The 19,413-nt window shown below is 59.0% G+C and overlaps 3 protein-coding genes across 17 annotated transcripts; 2 read left to right on the forward strand and 1 right to left on the reverse strand.

The window, feature by feature from the left end:
* Window positions 1-397: 397 nt before the first annotated feature.
* On the forward strand, window positions 398-4,571 carry RAB13 (RAB13, member RAS oncogene family). Of its 5 annotated transcripts, none has more exons than XM_082703659.1 (9): window positions 435-667; window positions 2,262-2,431; window positions 2,926-2,981; window positions 3,179-3,239; window positions 3,478-3,555; window positions 3,643-3,732; window positions 3,817-3,882; window positions 3,988-4,041; window positions 4,214-4,571. In XM_082703659.1, exons 1-9 carry the CDS (start codon window positions 544-546, stop codon window positions 4,289-4,291), a joined length of 777 nt encoding a protein of 258 aa, XP_082559785.1. In that variant the 5' UTR covers window positions 435-543; the 3' UTR covers window positions 4,292-4,571. The 5 variants fall into 5 exon arrangements, with proteins under 5 accessions (XP_082559786.1, XP_082559785.1, XP_082559784.1 ...); XM_082703658.1 differs by having other exon boundaries at window positions 467-667; window positions 2,371-2,431; window positions 2,661-2,981; XM_082703660.1 differs by lacking the exon at window positions 2,926-2,981 and having other exon boundaries at window positions 398-667; window positions 2,371-2,431.
* Window positions 4,572-8,156: 3,585 nt separating this feature from the next.
* On the forward strand, window positions 8,157-11,272 carry JTB (jumping translocation breakpoint). Its single transcript, XM_082703690.1, has 5 exons — window positions 8,157-8,580; window positions 8,752-8,789; window positions 8,943-9,025; window positions 10,257-10,336; window positions 10,739-11,272. Exons 1-5 carry the CDS (start codon window positions 8,498-8,500, stop codon window positions 10,893-10,895), a joined length of 441 nt encoding a protein of 146 aa, XP_082559816.1. The 5' UTR covers window positions 8,157-8,497; the 3' UTR covers window positions 10,896-11,272.
* On the reverse strand, window positions 10,125-19,365 carry CREB3L4 (cAMP responsive element binding protein 3 like 4). 11 transcript variants are annotated; one of them, XM_082703630.1, is made up of 12 exons: window positions 18,797-19,365; window positions 15,073-16,973; window positions 14,793-14,976; window positions 14,382-14,604; window positions 14,111-14,232; window positions 12,641-12,733; window positions 12,408-12,514; window positions 12,218-12,286; window positions 12,011-12,095; window positions 11,752-11,848; window positions 11,414-11,639; window positions 10,125-10,558 (listed from the first exon to the last, which is right to left on the reverse strand). In XM_082703630.1, exons 3-11 carry the CDS (start codon window positions 14,961-14,963, stop codon window positions 11,446-11,448), a joined length of 1,161 nt encoding a protein of 386 aa, XP_082559756.1. In that variant the 5' UTR covers window positions 14,964-14,976; window positions 15,073-16,973; window positions 18,797-19,365; the 3' UTR covers window positions 10,125-10,558; window positions 11,414-11,445. The 11 variants fall into 11 exon arrangements, with proteins under 11 accessions (XP_082559756.1, XP_082559759.1, XP_082559764.1 ...); XM_082703633.1 differs by lacking the exon at window positions 10,125-10,558 and adding an exon at window positions 13,926-13,985 and having other exon boundaries at window positions 11,181-11,639; window positions 14,793-14,964; window positions 15,345-16,973; XM_082703638.1 differs by lacking the exon at window positions 10,125-10,558 and having other exon boundaries at window positions 11,181-11,639; window positions 15,877-16,973.
* Window positions 19,366-19,413: the final 48 nt, after the last annotated feature.

The following is a 19,413-nucleotide window of genomic DNA, read 5'->3' on the forward strand; positions in this document are numbered from 1 at the left end:
CGGTGGTGGTTCGTGGTGCGTCTACACCGACGTGTGCGCGCGGCTTCTCCCCCGCCCCGTGGGGCCGCAGGACGCCGCCGCCTCACGCCGACCACCAGGGGGCAGAGCGTCCCCACAAGTGGCTGGTGTCGCGGGGCGTCCCGCCGCGTTCCCGGGGCGCCGGACTTGAGGGCGGGGAACCCCGGAGCCCAGCAGGGCCCCGAAGGCGGCCAGCCTGGAATGGCCCTCGGGTCCCTCGTCTCAGCACCCCCCCCCCCCGCGTGGTGGCCCCCAGTGCCAGCGCCGCCGTCAGCCGGCGTCCCCCCGATTCCGTCCGCGTGGCGGAGGCTGCCCCGTCCCACGGCGTCCCCCGCGCGGACTGCGAGCGCGCGGGGGAGGGGCGGGCGGCCAGGGGGTGGGGCCCACGGCAGGGCCGCCTCCCCTCTTTCCCGGGGCCTGGGCGGAGAGGGAGGAAAGCTTCCTGGCCTGGGCTCCGGGCCGCTCCGTCCGCCAGCCCTGCGGGCCCGCCCACCGGCGCCTCCCCCCGGCTCCCCAGTGTCCGCCATGGCCAAAGCCTACGACCACCTCTTCAAGTTGCTGCTCATCGGGGACTCGGGGGTGGGCAAGACTTGTCTCATCATTCGCTTCGCAGAGGACAGCTTCAACAACACCTACATCTCCACCATCGGTGAGCCCGCCGGCCGCGCCCCGGACCCCCGGAGCCCGCCGGCCTTTTCACCCCTGCCTCTCCACGCGCGGCGAGCCCGCCGGCCGCGCCCCGACCCCCGGCTCCCCCGGGCACTCACCCCTGCCTCTCCACCGGCGGTGAGCGCGTTGGCGGAGCCCCCTGCCCTGTCCCACACCCCCGGCTCTCCCAGGTTACTAGTGGCCCCTACTTTTCAGCCCTCCAGAGGGGGGCTTCTAAACTCAGCCCAGTCTCAGACCAACCCCCCGCACATCTGTCCGAATGGTACCCAGCCTCGAAGCTCTCTGAGGCCGCGTAACTTCTCGGTTGTGCCAGCCCCTCGTTTTCCTGCTACCATCCTTCGCCCTCATCCACGTCCTTCTCCCCAAACCCACATGAACCCTTCTGCGCTTACCGCCGTGCATCTCTCCCCACCCCCACCCACCTGTGAGCCTTGACCCCCGCCGAATTTCCTGTGCCCCCTCTCCCTGAACATGCTTTCCAGGTCCATTAGCCTCTTTCCATCTGCTGAGTTCCAGAGCCTCGCGCTGCATCCCCACCTCACCACTGCCCAGTCTCCCTGCTCCTCCTCTTAATGGGGGTGGGCAGGGTGGGACAGAGTGACCCTCTGTGCTACAAAGTGGCCCAAGGACTGGGAAGGTGGATATACAGTCAGCCAGGCAAGGAGGGTAGGAGTGGGGGGACTTTTGGGGGCCCTGAGTCAGCCTGGTGACTCAGACTCCCTGTTGGGCTCCCAAAGGGCTCTGGGGAGGGGCCCACGTTGGCACCAAGAACGCTGCCTCCCCTCCTCTCTTGTTCTTCATGTTCTCTGGCCTGGGAAATAAAACAAGGGGAGTCTCAAGACAATTCTGGTTAGGAAAGGAAAGGAAAATGCCGCCTTTCCTAGTTCAGCCTCAGGAGGAATGGGTCTTGCTTGCAAGTGTGGCCTGCTCCTTAACTAACACACTGCCTTCAGCTACGTCTTTCCTGGCTCCTTGTCCTATAGGGCTGGAGGGTGGCCGGGGCACCGAGGGTACAGCGTTCTAGGAAAACAGACGGGAAGAGGAAGCTGAAAGTCCTGTTTTTTAAAAAGATTTTATTTATGGGGTTGCCTGAGGCTCAGGTCATGATCCCAGAGTCCTGGGATGGAGCCCCACGTCGGGTTCTCTGCTCAGAAAGGAGCCTCTTCCCTCTCTCTCTCTCTGCCTGTCTTTCTACCTCCATGTGATTTCTCTATCAAATAAATAAATAAAATCTTTTTTAAAATTTTACTTATTTGACAGAGAGAGGGAGAGATCACAAGTAGGCAGAGAGGAGGAAGCAGGCTCCATCCCAGGACCCTGAGATCCTGACCTGTCCTGGAGGCTGAGGTGTAACCCACTGAGCCACCCAGGTGCCCCTGAAAGTCCTATTTTGAGGGAGACACTGAACTAAGAGAGCTGTCAGCCGGGGTTGCTGGGTGGACCCAAGAGGCGCCTGAAGCCGCCCAGGAGAACTTCCATCACCTCGCCTCCCAGATCCGCAACATCTCAGGAAAAACAATATGCTTACTGTACTAATACAGCTTTGAGAAAATTCTCGTTTCACTTGCAACAAGGTTGCTTCCCAAGTCCAGCCCCTGCAGAGTCCCTAGTACTGCAGTGCCCCAGTCCCTCGCCTCCCAATCCTCCCTGGGTCTCCGCTTCAGCGTGTGCGCCCCCTCCTAGGAATCGACTTCAAGATCCGCACCGTGGATGTAGAGGGGAAGAAGATCAAGCTGCAGGTCTGGTGAGTGGACCCCCAGCACTGCGGGGCGCATTCCCTCCGGTCGCTCCCACGGTGCTCCCTCTTCCCGCTGCTGCTTCCGCCACTTCTCCCGGGCCACTTCCTGTCCCTGCCTCAGACGTCCTCCTTCCGGGTCTCTTCCAGCCTGCTCAACTGTTCTCTGCTTTCTCGTAACCCTCGCGCCTCTCCTGGCTCCAGAGCATTCTCGGAACTTGACGGTAGATGTCTGCAGGGCTGTCCCGTGGGAAGGGCATTCAGGCAGGTTCCCAGCAAGCGGGGGAGTTGAGATGGTCCGTGTGTGCTCTCCCTGCGACTCGAGAGCCTGGAGAGCCGAGCTGCGAGGGCCGACCTGCCGCGGGAGACCTGTGGGGTGCCGGCTGTGCAAGCGGGGGTGGAGAAGCTTTGGGACGCAGTGGAGAAGAGTAGGTTGGGGCTTGCTGCTGAATGACCTTCATCCGTTGCCGAGCCCCTTCGGATCTCTGCCCTCGTTTGTAAAGCAGGGACCGGACGACATGCGTCACGAGGGCAGGGTGAAGGAGGCGCCTGGCACGGGGTAGGTGTTCAACAGTTGAGCCCGAGAGACCTTGTCCCTCAGGTCTGTGTCACCTCCTAGACGTCCTACCTCCTTTTCCCCCTTGACTGTTTGCTGATGCTGTTCCTGTCAGCCCCACCATGTTGCAAGAGCTCCGTCCTTAGCAGGGGCATTTCTGTCTTTGGAGAACCATTTCTTCTCTCCCGCCCCTTCTTCAGGGACACGGCTGGCCAGGAGCGGTTCAAGACCATAACGACTGCCTATTACCGTGGGGCCATGGTACGAGGTGTGGGTGTGGACGAGGGATGAGGCAGCAGAGTGGAGCTGTACGAGGACCCACGGGCAGGGCTGGGGCGGGGAAATTGGGAGGGGCACAGCGCGCGAGGTGGAGGACCCTCGCGGACTATGGGAGAAGCTTGGAGAGAATTTGCAGGGTCACTGGAAGGGGCAGGAAGCTGAAAGGGGGGGGGGGGGAATGGGGCCCAAGGCTCCTTGGTGAACTCTTGCCATCCTGCAGGGCATTATCCTAGTGTATGACATCACGGATGAAAAATCCTTTGAGAATATTCAGAACTGGATGAAAAGCATCAAAGAGGTAAAGACCCTCCTGAAGAGACGGGAGGCCCGGAGCCGTGAAGGTGAGCGGGACCCCACCTGACTCTTCCTGCCTTCGTGCTCCCAGAACGCCTCAGCTGGGGTGGAGCGCCTGCTGCTGGGCAACAAGTGCGACATGGAGGCCAAGAGGAAGGTGCAGAAGGAGCGCGCTCTTAAGGTGAGGCCCAGGCCAGGATGGAGTTGGGTTCCAGAAGGCCGCCGCCCTGGGCCCACCTCTCTTCTGACCCTCTCCACTCCACAGCTGGCTCGCGAGCATGGGATCCGATTCTTCGAGACCAGTGCCAAGTCCAGCACAAATGTGGATGAGGTGAGACATGCCCCATGCCCACCCCCACTCCCAGAGATGGCTGGTGGTCGGCAAGCCCCTCCTCCCCGCCGGCCTGTTCTGACCACTCACTCCGTTACCCGTCAGGCCTTCAGTTCCCTGGCCCGGGACATCTTGCTCAAGTCAGGAGGCCGGAGACCGGTGAGTTGGTTCTGCTGGGAGGGGCACAGCTGTGTGTGCGTGAACGCACCTGTTAGGAGTGAAACCCCAGGAGATGAGCAGTGCTGACGCCCCCAAGGGTGGATCCCCTTCCAGCAGTGTACAGACCCCAGACGGCCACTGTCACCCTGATCCTGTGCCCTTCCCCCTCCAGGGAAACAGCCACAAGCCCCCCGGCACTGACCTGAGAGCTTGTGACAAGAAGAACACCAGCAAGTGCTCCCTCGGCTGAGGACCCTAGGCCCGGAGGCTGGACCTGAGGGAGGCTGTGGGTGGGCAGGGGAGGAGCAGCACGTGGGACTCGGAGGGGCTGCAGGTAGGTAGATGGTGGAAGAGTAGGAGCCAACGGAGAAGAACACGGGAAGGCGAGGGATGGAAAGGAGGTAGAATAGAGAGAGACGGAGAAGCCAGGAGGAGAGGCGGCTGGAAGAACCAGCCCTGGGTGTCAGACCTTCCCCGGGCTTTTAGGGCAGACATAAATGTAAATAAACAGTTGATTTGTTGTTAGTGGATCAGGTGTTAGGGTTGTGTGAGAAGTTGGCTCAGCATCTCCTCTGGAAGTTTGACCCTATGACCCTGCACGGTCTTGTCAGTATGAAGGACCAGCACCCACACGAAGGTCCCTGGTTTGGGTGACATTCATCATCAGACCCAATTCCTGCTTCTGAGGTGGTTGGGCTGCTGGAATCAGGCTGGCCTCCTGTGACACTGGGACCTGTCCCCACGTGGATGAGGAAGGGACCGGGAGATTCTCTGAACCTGGAGACCTGGACATCCATTTTCTGTTATAGGGTTGAGAGGAGCCTTGTGGGCAGAGCCTTGCCTGGTTTCCAGAGGACTCTTTCTTAGGTCTTCCCAGGGGAATGACAGCCCTAGACTCAAGGAAGTAACAGGTCCTGGTTTTATCCTGTGATTCCTTCAAGCATCTCTGATTCTACCACCAGTCCTCTTAGGTAGGTGGTAGGCGTTATTCTCCACTTTTATAGATAAGGGAAATGAGACACGGAGGAGATTCATTCAGTCTTCTCGCTCTCTCGCTCTCTCTCTCGCTCTCTTTTTTTACATACTTATTTATTAGAGAGAGAGAGCGCACGAGCGCACACAAGGGGTGAGGCCAGCAAGCAGACTCACCGCTCCGCAGGGAAACTGACGGGGTGGTGGACGCCAGGATGGGGCTCTGGGATCATGACCTGAGCTGAACGCAGATGCTTAACTTACTGAGCCACCCTGGCACTGTAGTCATTCATCTTTTTTTTTTAAGATTTTTATTTATTTATTTGTCAGAGCAGGAGCACACAAGCAGGGGGAGTGGAAGAGGCAGAGGGAGAAGCAGACTCCCCGCTGAGCAGGGAGCCTGATATGGGACTCCATCCCAGGACCCCCGAATCATGACCTGAGCCAAAGGCAGACATCTAACCAACTGAGCCACCCAGGCACCCCACAGTCACAAATCTTTTTTTTTAAGATTTTATTTATTTATTTGACAGAGAGAGATCACAAGTAGGCAGAGAGGCAGGCAGAGAGAGAGAGAGGAGGAAGCAGGCTCCCTGCGGGGCAGAGAGCTCGATGCGGGCAGGGCTCGATCCCAGGAACCTGGGATCATGACCCCAGCCGAAGGCAGAGGCTTAACCCACTGAGCCACCCAGGCACCCCCCACAGTCATAAATCTTTATTGAACATTTAGTATGTGCCAAACACAATGGTCAATTTTGGGTGGAACTTACAAGAAGGACAAGCAAATTTTAACAAAAACAGTTCCTGGGGCACCTGAGTGGCTCAGTGGATTAAGGCACTGTCTTCGGCTCAGGGCCCTGGGATCGAGCCCCAAATCCGGACTCTCTGCTCAGTGGGGAGCCTGCTTCCCCCTTTCTCTCTTCCTGCCTCTCTGCCTACCTGTAATCTCTCTCTGTCAAATAAATACATAAAATCTCAAAAAAAAAAAAAAAAAAAGAACCACCACCCAAAAACTCAGGCTTGATGACATATAGTCCCCATAAACATACACAGCCCCCTTGGACACTTGCACAGGAGTTTCTAAACAGCAAAATTATCTCACAGACAACCTTTTATCCGGGTTGATGAAAATGGCACATTTGGCTTCCACAAGTTTAATTTTACAGATAGGAAGTTCAAGGCACTTCAGAAATCCCCGTGCCGGTGGCATGGAAATGGATGGCACAGCCTTGGGTCAGCAGCATCTGTGCCGCTGTTTGTTGGTAAAGGACAACACCAGGAAAAAGCCTGACCATGCCTGGAGAACTTGGGAGTGACTGCGGATGTGTGTTAAGTACCAAACTTCCGTGGGGTGAAGATCAGCTCTGGGCTCTGTAGTCAGCCGCTTTGCTGTTGCTTTGCTCAGGGTTATGAGGAAAGACTTTCATTTTGTGAATCCCAGGAAGAACACTGACATCTTCATCACACCCCAGAGCGGATGTTTGAAAATCCAGTATCGGGCACCTGGGTGGCTCAGTGGGTTAAGCCTCTGCCTTTGGCTCCGGTTATGGTCTCAGGGTCCTGGGATCGAGCCCCGCATCAGGCTCTGCTCCGAGGGGAGCCTGCTTCCTCCTCTGTCTCTCTCTGCCTGCCTCTCTGCTTGTGATCTCTGTCAAATAAAATCTTAAAAAAAAAAAAAATCCAGTATCTGTGTAGAAACCTACTCAGATGCTTGGTAAAGCTGTTGGAAGTGAGAGCTTAGGGCTCCCACAGCCTGTTACCAGCCGTGGTCAGGTTTGACAAGGAGTAACAGGCTGCTAGAAGGATTTCATCCAAACTTTCCTAACAGCTAAAAGCTACTGGAAAATACTCACCTACTTCCTGTTACATACAACTACAGACATGTACAAACAGTAACTTCAAGGAATGAGCAAACAGTCACAAGAAGAGTAAAGTTTGGTCTCCACCCCCATCTAATGATCTTTCCACAGTCCGATTATTCCTGCTGCTGAGGGCCCAGCAGCCTTTATGGGATGCAGCATTGCATATATGGGTCAACTTAAATGTAGTGCTCTAGCCCTTAGAGCTGTGGGGTGGGGGGAGGCCAGGAAGACTTCTGGGGACAGGAGAATGTGGGGTAGGGTTAACCAAACAGGCAAGCCCTTTAGTCTTGAGAAGTGGTGGACAGATTACTACTAGTGACCACAATTGTATGAATTTCAGTACCCCCGTGAACTCACTCGGTCTTGTTGTCTGGGAGGCTGTGAGCCCACGTGTATGTAAAATTAGGAGGAAATTAGGGGCAGAGTTGGGCAGCCAGGCAGTAAAGCACGAACCCAGAGAGCAGGCCAAGTCTCCGCAGTTCTGGGTCCATGTACGGAGGGTTATCTCCATGGGGCGGAAAGCGGGGGGTGAATCTTTGGCCTTGCAGTCGCTCTTCTGGGCCCTCCCGCTCAGTCTCTGGGTGGCCTTGCACGTCACTTCCACGCTGAGCTTACAACCCAGGGTCACCGAAGACCAAGGTGACCGAAACGTTGACGTCAAGAAGTAGGACAGTGATGGGACCCAGCGCAATCAGAGGATAAAGAAAATACTTGGTTGCACGTCGCCCTAACCCTGGACACGGCGCACGAACGTCCCCGTTTCCGAGGCTACCGAGAGGCGGCCGGCGCCCTGCAGGCCCGCCTCGGTTCCCCCCGGGACTCCCGGTCCCGCGCTCCCGTCCCGGCGCGAACGGCGCTCCCACCGGGCAGCCGGAGCGCGGAGCTCGCCAGGGTACCGGGCCCGGGCGCAGTCCGGGAGCAGCGGCGCCGGCGGCTCGGCCGGGAGAGCGGAGACACCGCGCCCCGGCGTGGGGAAGTGCGGGGGCGCCTCGCTCCCGGGACCATCCGGGAAGGAACGGGGCCGGGTGGCGGCTCGGCGGGCCATCCCCGCGCTTTCGGAGGTGGCGGCGGACGGCTCCGTGTCGCTGCTCACCTCGCCCACCGCGGGCCAGCGGGCGGCCACGCAGCAGGACCCGGCCGCGGCGAGCACCGGCCGAGCGGCCCCCGCCCAGCCCTCCGCCTGCGGAGGGCCGAGACTCGCGCGCCTGCGCGGAACGACGCAGCCGCGGGAACCCTCCCAGGTCCCGGCATCCCCCGCGGCTGCGGCCTTTCCTCCCGGCCCGCCCCTCCCCCCGCCGCGGGCCCGGCCTCCTCCGCGGAGCAAGATGGCGGCGGCCGGGACGGCCCCGGACGTGACGGGGCGCTAGGCCGTCCCCCGCGGCCTCTCCCGAGGGCCGTGCGGGCCCCAGGAAGCGAGCTCAAGCCCAGTCCACGGAAGGCGTGATGGCTGTTCCTGCCGTGGCCGTGGGGCCGCCCCAGTGATGCCCCTGCCCTGAGAGGCGGTGACGGCTTCTCGCCGCCCTGACCGGACCCCCGGAGCCCGCGGCGGAAGCGCCCCGGCCGAGGCCCGAGGCCGGTCTCGCAAGTGCCTCCGCCCCGACGGGCGCGACCCCGAGCGCTCCATGCCTGCGGGCGGAGGGAGGCGGCGCCTCCCCCAGCGCTGCCGCCTGTGCTGGCTGCTCTGCGCGTTCACCCTAAAGCTCTGGTGAGGGGCGGCGGGGGGCGGGGGGCGGGGGGGCCGGAGCCCCGCGTCGTCCCCGCCCCTCGTGGGGCCCGGGCGGACGCGGAGCGCGGGGTCCGGCGCCGCGGAGGGGGCACTTGCCTGTTGCCCGGCTTCTGATCTGTGCCTCCCCACCCCCACCCCGCTCCGGTGCAGCCAGGCCGAGGCCCCCGCGCCCGCGGAGCAGCTGTCAGGTGGGTGGCGGCCCGGGCCCCCTCGTGCTCCCACCGGGCCGGAGCGCAGGTGGGGACGCGGGCGGCCGGCGGTGCTGGGAGGTCGGGTGGGCCGCGCCTTCGCGGGACCCGTTTTCCCATCGAGGCCCGGGCGGCCTTTCTCTGCCGTTGCAGTGGGCGCCTCGAACCTGCCGTGCTGGCTGGCCGAGGACTTCGCGGTGGCCGAAGAGTGCGCGCCCTGCTCCCGCTTCCAGGCCGTGAGTATGTGCCCCCGCGCCGCTTCCGCTGCTTTTCCTTGCGGTCTCGGTGTGGGTCCCCCTGAAAATGCGCCCTTTCCTAAGTTAATGGTAATATTTGGCTAATAATCATGTTCGTTTAAGGAAGATTTATTTTTAGGGGCACCTGGGTGGCTCCGTCCGTTGAGCCTCCTTGACTTTCCCCTGGGTCGTGCCCCTTCTTGTGGGGCTCTGCGCTCTTGCTGGACTTTCTGCTCTCTGCCACTTGCCAGGTTCATGTGCCCTTACCCTGATTCTTTGAAGATTTTTTTTTTTTTTAAGATTTTATTTATTTATTTGAGAGAGAGACAGTGAGAGAGAGCATGAGCGAGGAGAAGGTCAGAGGGAGAAGCAGACTCCCCACGGAGCTGGGAGCCCGATGCGGGACTCGATCCCGGGACTCCGGGATCATGACCTGAGCTGAAGGCAGTCGTCCAACCAACTGAGCCACCCAGGCGTCCCTGAAGATTTTTTTTTTTTTTTTTTTTTGACCTATAATTATTACAAACTGGTTTTCGGTTTTTCTTGTGGGTGTGTTTTGTTTTGTTTTTTTTTCCCTAATAGACTTTATTTGCAAGACAGCTGGTGTATAAGCCTGGGGGTGGGGCATGGGGAGAGGCCGGATGCGGGGCTCGATCCCACGACCCTGGGATCATGCCCTGAGCTGAAGGCAGAGGCTTAACCATCTGAGCCCCCCAGGCGCCCCTAAATATCTAATCTTTAAGTAAGCGCTACAGCAATGTGAGGCTGCACCTCCTAACTCTGAGATCAAGACTCAAATGCTGACTGAGCCAGCTAGGCACCCCAGTCATGATCATTTTTAACCCTGTAGGCTCTGGAATGTGTCCCTCTGTAGTGTTCTAATATGTAATGATCACGCAACCAGTACCTCCACCATCCCCATCAGAACTCTCTTGGGGCACCTGGCTGGCTCAGTCCATAAGTGTCTGCCCTCAGCTCAGTCATGATCCCTGGGTCCTGGGTTTGAGCCCCACATCAGGCTCCCTGCTCAGCGGGGGCCTGCTTCTGTTCTCACTGCTTCTGTCTCTGCCAAATAAAGACAATCCTTAAAAACAAACAATTTCTTTGTTGGTCCTCTGTTGCCCACCAGCTCTGCGGCATAGCAGGTGGACACCTGGCGCTTCTGAATGGCAGGTCTTCCTGTTTCTGCTGCCCTTTCCTGACATGTGCTTTGGTCCTTTTCTTCTGACAGAAAACCACCCCTGAGTGTGGTTCCACAGGGTATGTGGAGAAAATCACATGCAGCTCATCTAAGAGGAATGAATTCAAAAGGCAAGTGGTGTTTCTCATCTTGGAACCTTCTAGATCATGTCTTTTGTTCTTGTGGTGTTAAACAGACTAATAGCCCCACATCTTTCTGTCTGGAGGTCATGTGGCATATGGGGGGGTGGGGCACCAAAGTGAATCCACGTTCCAGCTGTCATCCTCAGCACTTGGTCATTGGTCTCAGTTTCTCATCAGTAGAATTGGTTAAGACCAGCTCTGCTTACCTCCCTAGAAAATAAGTTGAACGATAGATTTGACTGGGATTTGTATAGGGTAAACACGTTAGAAGGATGACTCTGGGTTCTTCTTTTCTCTCAGTTGTATCTTGATTAGGCCTCACTAGAAGGGAGTTTGGAGGGAGAGGTGGTTCAGCCTTCCCCGGGAATAACTGTTTCTTCCTGCTCTTAGCTGCCGCTCAGCTCTGATGGAACAACATTTATTCTGGAAATTTGAAGGGGCCATCGTGGGTGTGGCCTTGGTCTTTGCTTGCCTTGTCATCATTCGTCAGCGACAGCTGGACAGAAAGGCTCTGGAAAAGGTCCGGAAGCAAATCGAGTCCATATAGCTACCTTCCACTTTTTGATAGGGGCCTTAGGGATTGTACCTCAGACACAGACAGTAGAATGAACGGACTTGGGCCTTTAGTTCTTGGGAACTTGTGGTGGCACCTCCTTCTCTGTCTCTTGTCTGGATCATTAACGAGCAAAATACAGAATAGTTTTCTTCTCTATTATAATTTGGTTTGGGACAGGAAGTCCTGGTGGCAGAAATGGGATAGCAATAGGCCCCAGTGTACCAACTACCTGGCTTCCCCTTCTTCTGGTACTTATTTAAAATTTTCAGGACAAAATTTCAGCAAAAAAGTTTATTTCTCAGCCAAAACCTCTGTTTCCCCCCAACCCTTATCCAAAGAAAAAATAAAATTGTAGATGTATAACAAAAGTATCTGAAATGCCTCATCACATAGCCTGGGCCTCAGGGTACAGATACTTAGGGTGTCCTGAAATGATTCAGACCCTGAAGCCAAAGAACTCCGAATGGAATCCCAGGGGAAGGCGCCATCGGGGCTCCCGGATTCCTTACTGCGGTGGAAGTGGCCTGGGAAGTGTTCCAGCTCACATCTCATCCGCGCGCAGGACAGCTCTGACATGCCCACTGGGGCCGGGCTTGCCTCCCCTCTTCTCCAGCAGGTTCCTTGTTGAGCCATTGACCCCCTTGGCCCTAGGTGGCCCCTCCAGTCCAGGCTCTACTGCTGTGGTCCCCAAGCTTTCTGTCATGTCCTTGTGAGTCAGGATATTTCTGGAAATCACTGTGGGCAGTAACAGAGTGTTCCCTTGGGTGGGGGGTCCTAGACGGGACAGGGCCGACCTCCCACCTCCCGACGACCCGAGAAAGCGGAGCCCCACCCTGCCCCGCCTCACCTCCCTGCGGCTGGTGGTCATCGGTGCCAGCTTCCCGGAGACCCTGCAAGGGGCTGACACTGGGCAGGATGATGAGGGCCAGAGAAAAAAGAAGGATCTGGAGAAAGCAAAAGGACACTTGGGTTGTGGGGACACTAAAGGAGGGGCCCAAGGGCAGCATGAACAGAGGGCAGTTGGAGTCCTCGGGGATGGGAAGGTACGTATGGTTGGGAGTGGGCTGTGAGGGCCGAGGTGGGGGGAGATGGTAAGTAGGTAGTACCAGAACACAAGTGCCAGTCTGGGCAGCTTTGTTGGAGGTCTGGGCAGCGAGCATCTGCAGCTGGTGGAGCTGAGCTTCCAGAGCGCTGGCGCACCAGAGAGAGGAGGAGGAGGAATGGAGAGTCCGCTCTCCTGGGAGCCAGGCCCGGGGATGGGCCCTGTGTGCCACACGCCCTCCCCCTGGGGCGCACTGTCCGCTGTCACGTACATGTTGTGCCTCTCCAGCTCCCGGACTTTCTTCTGTAGCTGCTGGTTCTGTGCAGAACAGGCAGCTGCCCTGGAGAGCACGGAGAGGTAGGACAGTCTGCAGTCACAAGGTCCCAGACCTGGCCTGCCTTGGTAAGGAAGGAGTCCCCCAGTGTGGCCCACAGGGGGCAAGACACTGGGTCCAGACGTACCTGCTCTCCAGCCCATCCACGTACTCTTTCTTCCGTCGCCGACTGTCCTGCGCCGACTGCTTGTTACGGATCTTCCTCCTGACCTTCTTGAGGGCCCTCTCCTCCGCCTAGGGGCCCCGGGTGTGTCAGTGCTGGGCCTTTAACCTGCCTCAACTCCCCACTTGCTCTTATAATCCTGGCTCTTCAGAGGCCACTGGGTTGGGTTGGGGATACTCTTTGGGGAAGCATGGTACCTTAGTGAGGGGCAGGGAAGAGGGCAGGGAAACCCCTTCCTGTCCCAGCAGACGCTTCTCCTCCTCTGTCAGGAGCAACGTTTGACAGGGCAGCTGGTGGAGAACAGAGAATCCATGACAGGGAGAGGGTCTTCCCTTTCCCATCACCCAGGGCCGTGCCCCCTGCACACCTGGAGAGTCTCCCGCCTGTGCTAAGGAATGAGTAACCATGAACTGAGGGAGGGAGGGAACTTCATCCAGACAGTCCCTGGACCAAGCCAAAGGGGCCTCCTGGGGCTGTGAAGCGAGAGGAGGGCTCATGTTACATCCTTTGCCCCCAGACTTAGGACCTTGGCACTCTGAGCAAACTGGGTGGGGGGGGGCTTGTTCTGGTGCATGCCTCCCCGATTCCGAAGGGTATTTGAAGACAGGAACTCACTAAGGCAGGGTTTGCTTCATCTCACAGCAATTCCCTTTGCCCATTAACTTTGGGCAGTGTGTTGTCTCAGCAGGGTCAACATCAGGGAGCTCCCTGGGGCAGTGACCCATTTGCCCTCAGGGTCTGAGCCCCACTTTCAGGACTAAAGCTCGGTCTCCTCACAGAGAACTCCCAGGGGTCACCAGGCTTAGCTTCTCATAACACAGTGTGTGGGGCAGGTAGATGACATCTGGTGAACCCGGGCCTGTCAACCGAGGAACCTGCCTTTCTGATGCTCCTTTTTGAAATTTCTATGCTTCACTTGGACTTCAGAGGCATTTGTCTCTGCTGTTGGCTCCTGATGGCCTTTGGCATTTAGCCAAAACATTTCTGGTCATCTTGCCTCTTCCTGACGATCCCTTGCTCCCCTGAAGCCACCAACTCCCCAGTGTTTTGATGGGAAAGCAAGCCTAGAAGCATCAGACTTCTTAAGGTCCCTCAATACTGAGCTGCTTGGCTTGGACCCTGGGGCCAGCTCCAGCCACAGACTGGCAGGAAGACTAGAACTTCTTTAACAGTGACTATTGGTCCACAGTGACCTGAGCAAGACCCCCTTCTCCCACTACTGCAGAAAGCAGAGCAGCCAGTCTTCCGAAGGCACCCGTGTGTTACCCCCCAGGGTGGTGGGTGCAGCTGCACAGTTGTTTTGGTGGAAAATTCACCCGGTGCCTCCTAGCAGGCTGAATCCCCAGGCAGCCAGCCCATCCCACTCCGTGTCTTGACCTGTGGCTGAGTAAACTGCACATAAGGTCTGGGCTTTCTCCCAGGCCCTCTCTCCCCAGATTCCCTCACCCCACCTTCTCCTTAATCGAGTCGTCACCACCTAACTTCCAAAGGCTTGTGTCTCTCTTGTCCTTTCGTGCTCTCAGAGCTGCTCATGTCTCTGATCTTCAGGGCCCACAAAAACCGGGGCAGGGCTCAGCATGAGTGTTCCCCTTCCTCAGTCCCTCACCCCATCTGTGTGGTGCATCTCTTTGCATCCAGGAGTGCGGCTCTGGCTGGCTAAGACTCACCAGGGTCGCGGGGGGCACTGGGTTTGCAGCGCCCACGCTGGGTGGTGTGTGAGCGTGAGCAGCCAGGGGCAGCTCGCCGACTGTGCAGGTAGCAGGCACCGTCCGTGGTGGGCTCCGTGGACCTGAGGGAGACACGGGTGGCTAGGAGAAAGGAGAGGAAGGGTAGACCCTAATGGCAGTGGGGAGAGGCACAGGTTGGGGAAACCCCTTAACCCCGGGAGTAGCACCGGACGTGAAAGGCCACGCTCCCCTTCCCACAAAGAACACTGACCTAGCTGGAGAGAGATGAGCCCTACAGCCGGCCCAGCTTCCCCTTGCGGCCTCTCCAGGCCCCCTGCCTCATAGACGACCTCACAGAGAGCAGGGGAACTGTCTGCGAGGCCAGGGTCCTCGGAGATGGCACTGTCACTGCCACGAGATGCCTCTGAGCAGTACACTTCATTGGGATCAATGAACAGCTGCAGGAAGTCTTCGGGCTCACTCTCCTGAAGGCCCTACAGTGGGAGAGAGCACGCAGGTGTGCAGGGGAGAGGTCTGGAGAGCGGCGCGCCAGTCAGACCCAGGTCCGCCCCGCTTCAATTGCAGTCCCCAGTGTCCTGGGACATCTTAGGGGCTTGATCCCCAGAGGACTCCCCTCGCAGCTGTGGCTCGGCCCACCCCCACCTGCGGGCCTCACACTCACACAGCCCCGTCCCCCGCTGGGCTCCCAGCCTCCGGGCCCCTGCTCTCGGAGCTTAGGCCCTGGGACCTCTGGGGCAGGGTAGGGGAGTCCCAGCTCCAGGAAGGCTCCTGCTGAGACCTCTTCTGGGGGCTCCAGCCACACGTCCAGCAGGTCGGGGGTTCGGAAGTCCATCCTGCGGGGAGAGCTGCAGGAGGGTGAGCGCACCCTCCCCACGCAGCTGCTGGGTGCCCCCTTCCTCACCTGGCCCCGGGGGTCTTCTCCCGTCACCCCCTGGCCTCACCTGCCCCTCCCCCCCCGGGGACCTCGCTTCCGGCCTTCTCTGCGCTGCCGACGAACGGGCCACCGCCGCCTCGCGGGTCCCGAAGAGCCCAGCCCCGCCGAGCCGGCCCAGCCCGCGGGCGGCCCGAGCACCGCCGCTCCTCCTCCCTCCAGGATCTCGCATCCTGGACCGGCCCAGCCAAGCCCCGCCCCCGGCCTGACTCCGGCCGCGCGAAGCTGGCGGTCCCTGGCCGGGAGCCACGGCGGGGGCTGGGAGCCCAGGCGTCCGCGGACCGGACTGCAGGAAGGCACGGGCAGCCCGCCCTGCCCCAGCTTCTCCTAGCGACAGCAACTCATCCCGAGAGCCTGGGGCTCTTCAGGGAAGGTCGGCGATGGCTGGGGCCGGAGGACACGAAGTGCCTGTTCTCCCGCCGTCACTCGGTCAGACGAGCGCACCGCAGGCTGGAAAACAAGGGCGGGAAGCGGCGGCCGACCGCGGGGCACTGGCCGAGGCAGCCCCTCTGCGGCCTCGAGGCGCTCTGTCCGCTCTGGGGTCTGATTGGACGCAAGAGCACGAGGGGCAGGACGTGGAGCCAATGGGAGCGCCGCCTCGAGGCAGGCTGCGCGCTGACTGGTCGGAGGCTGCCAGGGGGGCGGGGTGCCGCGGTGGCGGCCTCGGGAGGACTCCGAGTCCCACCGCGCCGCGCGGCAGGTGCGGGGGCGCCGGGGCCTGCCGAGGCCGCGGGGGGAGGGGCGCAGCCGCCTGGGCAGCCGCTTTCCGCGTGACCGCCAGGCCCTGGCTAGGCGCCGGGCGAGGGTGACTAACCGGTGGGCCCAGCCGGAGCTCTGAGCGCGGAGAGTCGCGCCCGCCCGCTTCGGCGCGGGGGCTGCCCTGCCCGCGCTCGCGGGACTCGCCCACTGGCCTGGGGGACCCACGGGGGGCTGGAAGCCGAAAGGCTGAAAAGGAAGACACTGAGGGCGGGCGGGGGGCTGCTCGGGTGTCCTTTCCGACGAGTCCGCGCCCGGCGTTTCTGTAGGTCCCGCGACGTTTTCCTAAACGTCCTTCCCTGTCGTCGCTGCGGGGGCCGGAGCAGGGCGAGCCTCCGCGCCGCGGGCAGAGTGTCGGGACGCGGGCGCGGCTCGGTGAAGCCGCTGCCTTCGGCTCAGGTCCGGAGCCCCGGGGGCTGGATCGAGCCCCGCCTCGGGCTCCCTGCTCCTCGCTCCGCCTCGGCCCGCAGCTCCGCCCGCCTGTGCGCGCGCGCGGACCAGCCGACACGTCTCGCCTTGGCCTGGAGCTGATGGGCGACGGGTTCATTTCAAATGCGGTCACGGAGCCGCAGGAAGGTTCGGGGTGTGGATCCGGAACTCGGGCCGGCGGTCCCCTCCTGAGGCGTGCCGGGGCCGAGCGTGGACAGGAGCAGGATTGGGTGTCCACTGAGTAACCACTGGATGTTCAGGCATTTGACACGACTCCTGTAATTTCTCATGGCAAGGGGTAGCTTGAGCGAGAAGTAACTTCGTCAAGGTTCCGCTGGAAGCGGAGCCAAGGTTTGGGCGCCTGAGCTCTTTGCTCTGTGCCAGGCTAGTTTCCTGCATCTTCCTGCTCAAGCAGTGCGCGGACTAGGCAGGCGTCCTAGATTGACGCAGAGCTCGAAGGAAAGCAGAGCTGTCCTGGCTTAGACCTGTCCTAGAGCAAGAAAGGTTTCAAAGAGCTTCTTGCAGGTTGCATGTGCAGGGATGATTATGAGGAAAATGTAATCAGCTTCTGTTAATCAAAACTGGAAGGAATTGGGGCGCCTGGGCGGCTCAGTTGGTTAAGCCATGCCTTCGCCTCAGGTCATGATCCTGGAGCTCTGGGATCGAGTCCCGCATCAGGCTCCCTGGTCTGCTTCTTCCTCTGACCCTCCTCTCTCATCTCTCTCTCTGCTTCATCAAATTCCTGGGAGAGAAAATGACTTGCTTAAGATCACACATCAAATTAAGGTAGAGGGATGCGTGGCCGGCTCAGTCAGTGGAACATGTAACTTTTGATCTCAGGGTTGTGAGCTGAAGCCCCATGTTTGGGGTAGACCTTACTTTAAGGAAAAAAAATTTGTAAATACACACATTTTAAAAATTCATATTAAAAAAACGAAGTTAGGGGGTGCCTGGGTGGCTCAGTGGGTTAAGCCTCTGCCTTCAGCTCAGGTCATGATCTCAGGGTCCTGGGATCCAGCCGGCATCGGGCTCTCTGCTCTGTGGGGAACCTGCTTCCTCCTCTCTCTCTCTCTGCCTGCCTCTCCGACTACTTGTGATTTCTGTCGAATAAATAAAGAAAAATCTTTATTAAAAAAATTATTTTGGGGGGGATTCCTGTGTGGCTCAGTCGGTTAAGGCGCTGCCTTCGGCTCAGGTCATGATCCCAGGGTCCTGGGATCGAGTCCCACATCGGGCTTCTTGTCCTGCAGGGAGCCTGCTTCTCTCTCTGCCTCTGCCTGCCACTCTGCCTGCTTGTGCTCTCTGACAAATAAATAAAATCTTTAAAAATAAATAAATAAAAATTAAAAAATTATTTTCTTGAAAGATTTTCTTTATTTGACAGAGATCACAAGTAGGCAGAGAGGCAGGCAGAGAGAGAGGAGGAAGCAGGCTCCCTGCAGAGAAGAGACCCTGAGATCATGACCTGAGCCGAAGGCAGAGGCCCTAACCCACTGAGCCACCCAGGCATCCCTAAAAAAATTATTAAAAAAAACCTGAGGTGCCTGGGTGGTTCAGTAGGTTAATCATCTGACTCTTGATTTCATCTCAAGTCATGATCTCAGGGACCTGGGATCAAGTCCTGCATTGGGCTCTGCCCTCAGTGGAGAGATTGCTTCAGGATTTTCTCTCACTCTGCCCCTCTCTCTGCTCTCAAATAAAATAAAATCTTACCAAAAAATTTAAGGTAGAGCTGGGACACATCTGCAGGTGTCCTGTCTCCCAGTCCATGATTTCTTGTTAATGTTACTAATTATCAATAATATTAAGGAGCACGTGGGTGACAGTCAGTTAAGTATTCAGCTCTCAGTTTTGGCCCAGGCCATCATCTCCAGGTCTTGGGCTCAATCCCGTGTCACGTTCTGTGTTGAATGTGGAGTTTCCCTGAGATTCTCTCTCTCCCTTTCCTTCTGCCCCTCCCATTCATGCTGTCTCTGTCTCTCTCTAAAATAAATAAATAAGTCTTTTAAGAAATAATCTTTTTAAAAAAGATTTTATTTATTTATTTGACAGAGATCACAAGTAGGCAGAGAGGCAGGCAGAGAGACAGAGGAGGAAGCAGGCTCCCCGTGGAGCAGAGAGCCCGATGCGGGGCTCCATCCCAGGACCCTGAGATCATGACCTGAGCCGAAGGCAGAGGCTTAACGACTGAGGCACCCAGGCGCCCCAAACTTTTTAAATTTGTTATTTGAGAGAGTGTGCATAAACCTGGAGGAGGGGCAAAGAGAGAGGGAGAAACAGGAGCCCCAGCTGGAGCTCCCTGCTGAACAGGGAGCCCAATATGGGGCTCTTGATCCCAGGACCCTGGGATCATGACCCGAGCTGAAGGCAGAGGCTTTAACCCACTGAGCCACCCAGGCGCCGCCTCACATTCCCTCCTGAGGAAGTTGCTGGCCTCCTTTTCCAGACCTTCGGAGACATTACTCCTCCCTCTTCTTGAGACGATGGTCTTTGCACCTTTGCAAAGATTAGGCTGAACCCCCTTTTTCATGTCCTTCTTAAAATCCTACCCTCCAGTGAGGTTAGAAGATTCCGACAGCACAGCGAATGTGGGCCAAAAGGATCCGCGCTAAGGAAACAGCAGGGGCCTGAGTGGCGAGTCCTCGGTGCCATCCAGGAACGGAAAACTCGGGGGCCGAGAGCCCGGCTAGATGCGCGGGAAGGACGGAGGCTGGAGGCTGGAGCCTGCGGAGAGCGGCTCTTCCCCGGGCCGGCTGTGCCCCCCGCCCCCGGGCCGTGTCCCACCGGTTCCCGGCACGCTCTCGGGGCAGCCAGGAGGCCGCACAGCAGAGGCCTCGGGCGCCGGCGGTCCGGAGGGATTCCTGTCAAGGAGCGGCCGCTCTTTGCTGTTTCCCTTTCCCGGGTCCGCGGAGAGCGCGGGAGAGGGAAGCCGAGCGAGGAGTCCGTTTCCCCCGGCGCCGAGCGCGCAGGGCGGGTCTGCGCGTCTCCGCGGGGACGGCTGAGAAGGCGCTGCCGGACACCGGGACCCGAGCGCGGCGTCCCAGAGCGGAAGACTCGGCTCCGCGCGCGGGGCCCCGACTCCCGCCTCGCCCGCGGCCGCTCGCGCTTCCGGCCAGCCGGGCCCGTCGCACCGCCCCGCGGCGCCCCGGGCCCCGCAGCCCCTGGG

Source organism: Mustela nivalis, assembly GCF_964662115.1.
Source record: "Mustela nivalis genome assembly, chromosome: 16".
Lineage (NCBI taxonomy): Eukaryota > Metazoa > Chordata > Mammalia > Carnivora > Mustelidae > Mustela > Mustela nivalis.

Coding starts and splice junctions, on each gene's coding strand:
- RAB13 (XM_082703658.1), top strand. CDS start 544: ATGGCCAAAGCCTACGACCACCTCTTCAAGTTGCTGCTCATCGGGGAC. Junction 3,240..3,477: donor CCTATTACCGTGGGGCCATG/GTACGAGGTGTG, acceptor GCCATCCTGCAG/GGCATTATCCTAGTGTATGA. Junction 3,556..3,642: donor GGATGAAAAGCATCAAAGAG/GTAAAGACCCTC, acceptor TCGTGCTCCCAG/AACGCCTCAGCTGGGGTGGA.
- JTB (XM_082703690.1), top strand. CDS start 8,498: ATGCCTGCGGGCGGAGGGAGGCGGCGCCTCCCCCAGCGCTGCCGCCTG. Junction 8,581..8,751: donor GCGTTCACCCTAAAGCTCTG/GTGAGGGGCGGC, acceptor GCTCCGGTGCAG/CCAGGCCGAGGCCCCCGCGC. Junction 9,026..10,256: donor CCTGCTCCCGCTTCCAGGCC/GTGAGTATGTGC, acceptor TTCTTCTGACAG/AAAACCACCCCTGAGTGTGG.
- CREB3L4 (XM_082703629.1), bottom strand. CDS start 14,963: ATGGACTTCCGAACCCCCGACCTGCTGGACGTGTGGCTGGAGCCCCCA. Junction 14,233..14,381: donor GCTCATCTCTCTCCAGCTAG/GTCAGTGTTCTT, acceptor TGTCTCCCTCAG/GTCCACGGAGCCCACCACGG. Junction 11,640..11,751: donor TGACCACCAGCCGCAGGGAG/GTGAGGCGGGGC, acceptor TACTGCCCACAG/TGATTTCCAGAAATATCCTG.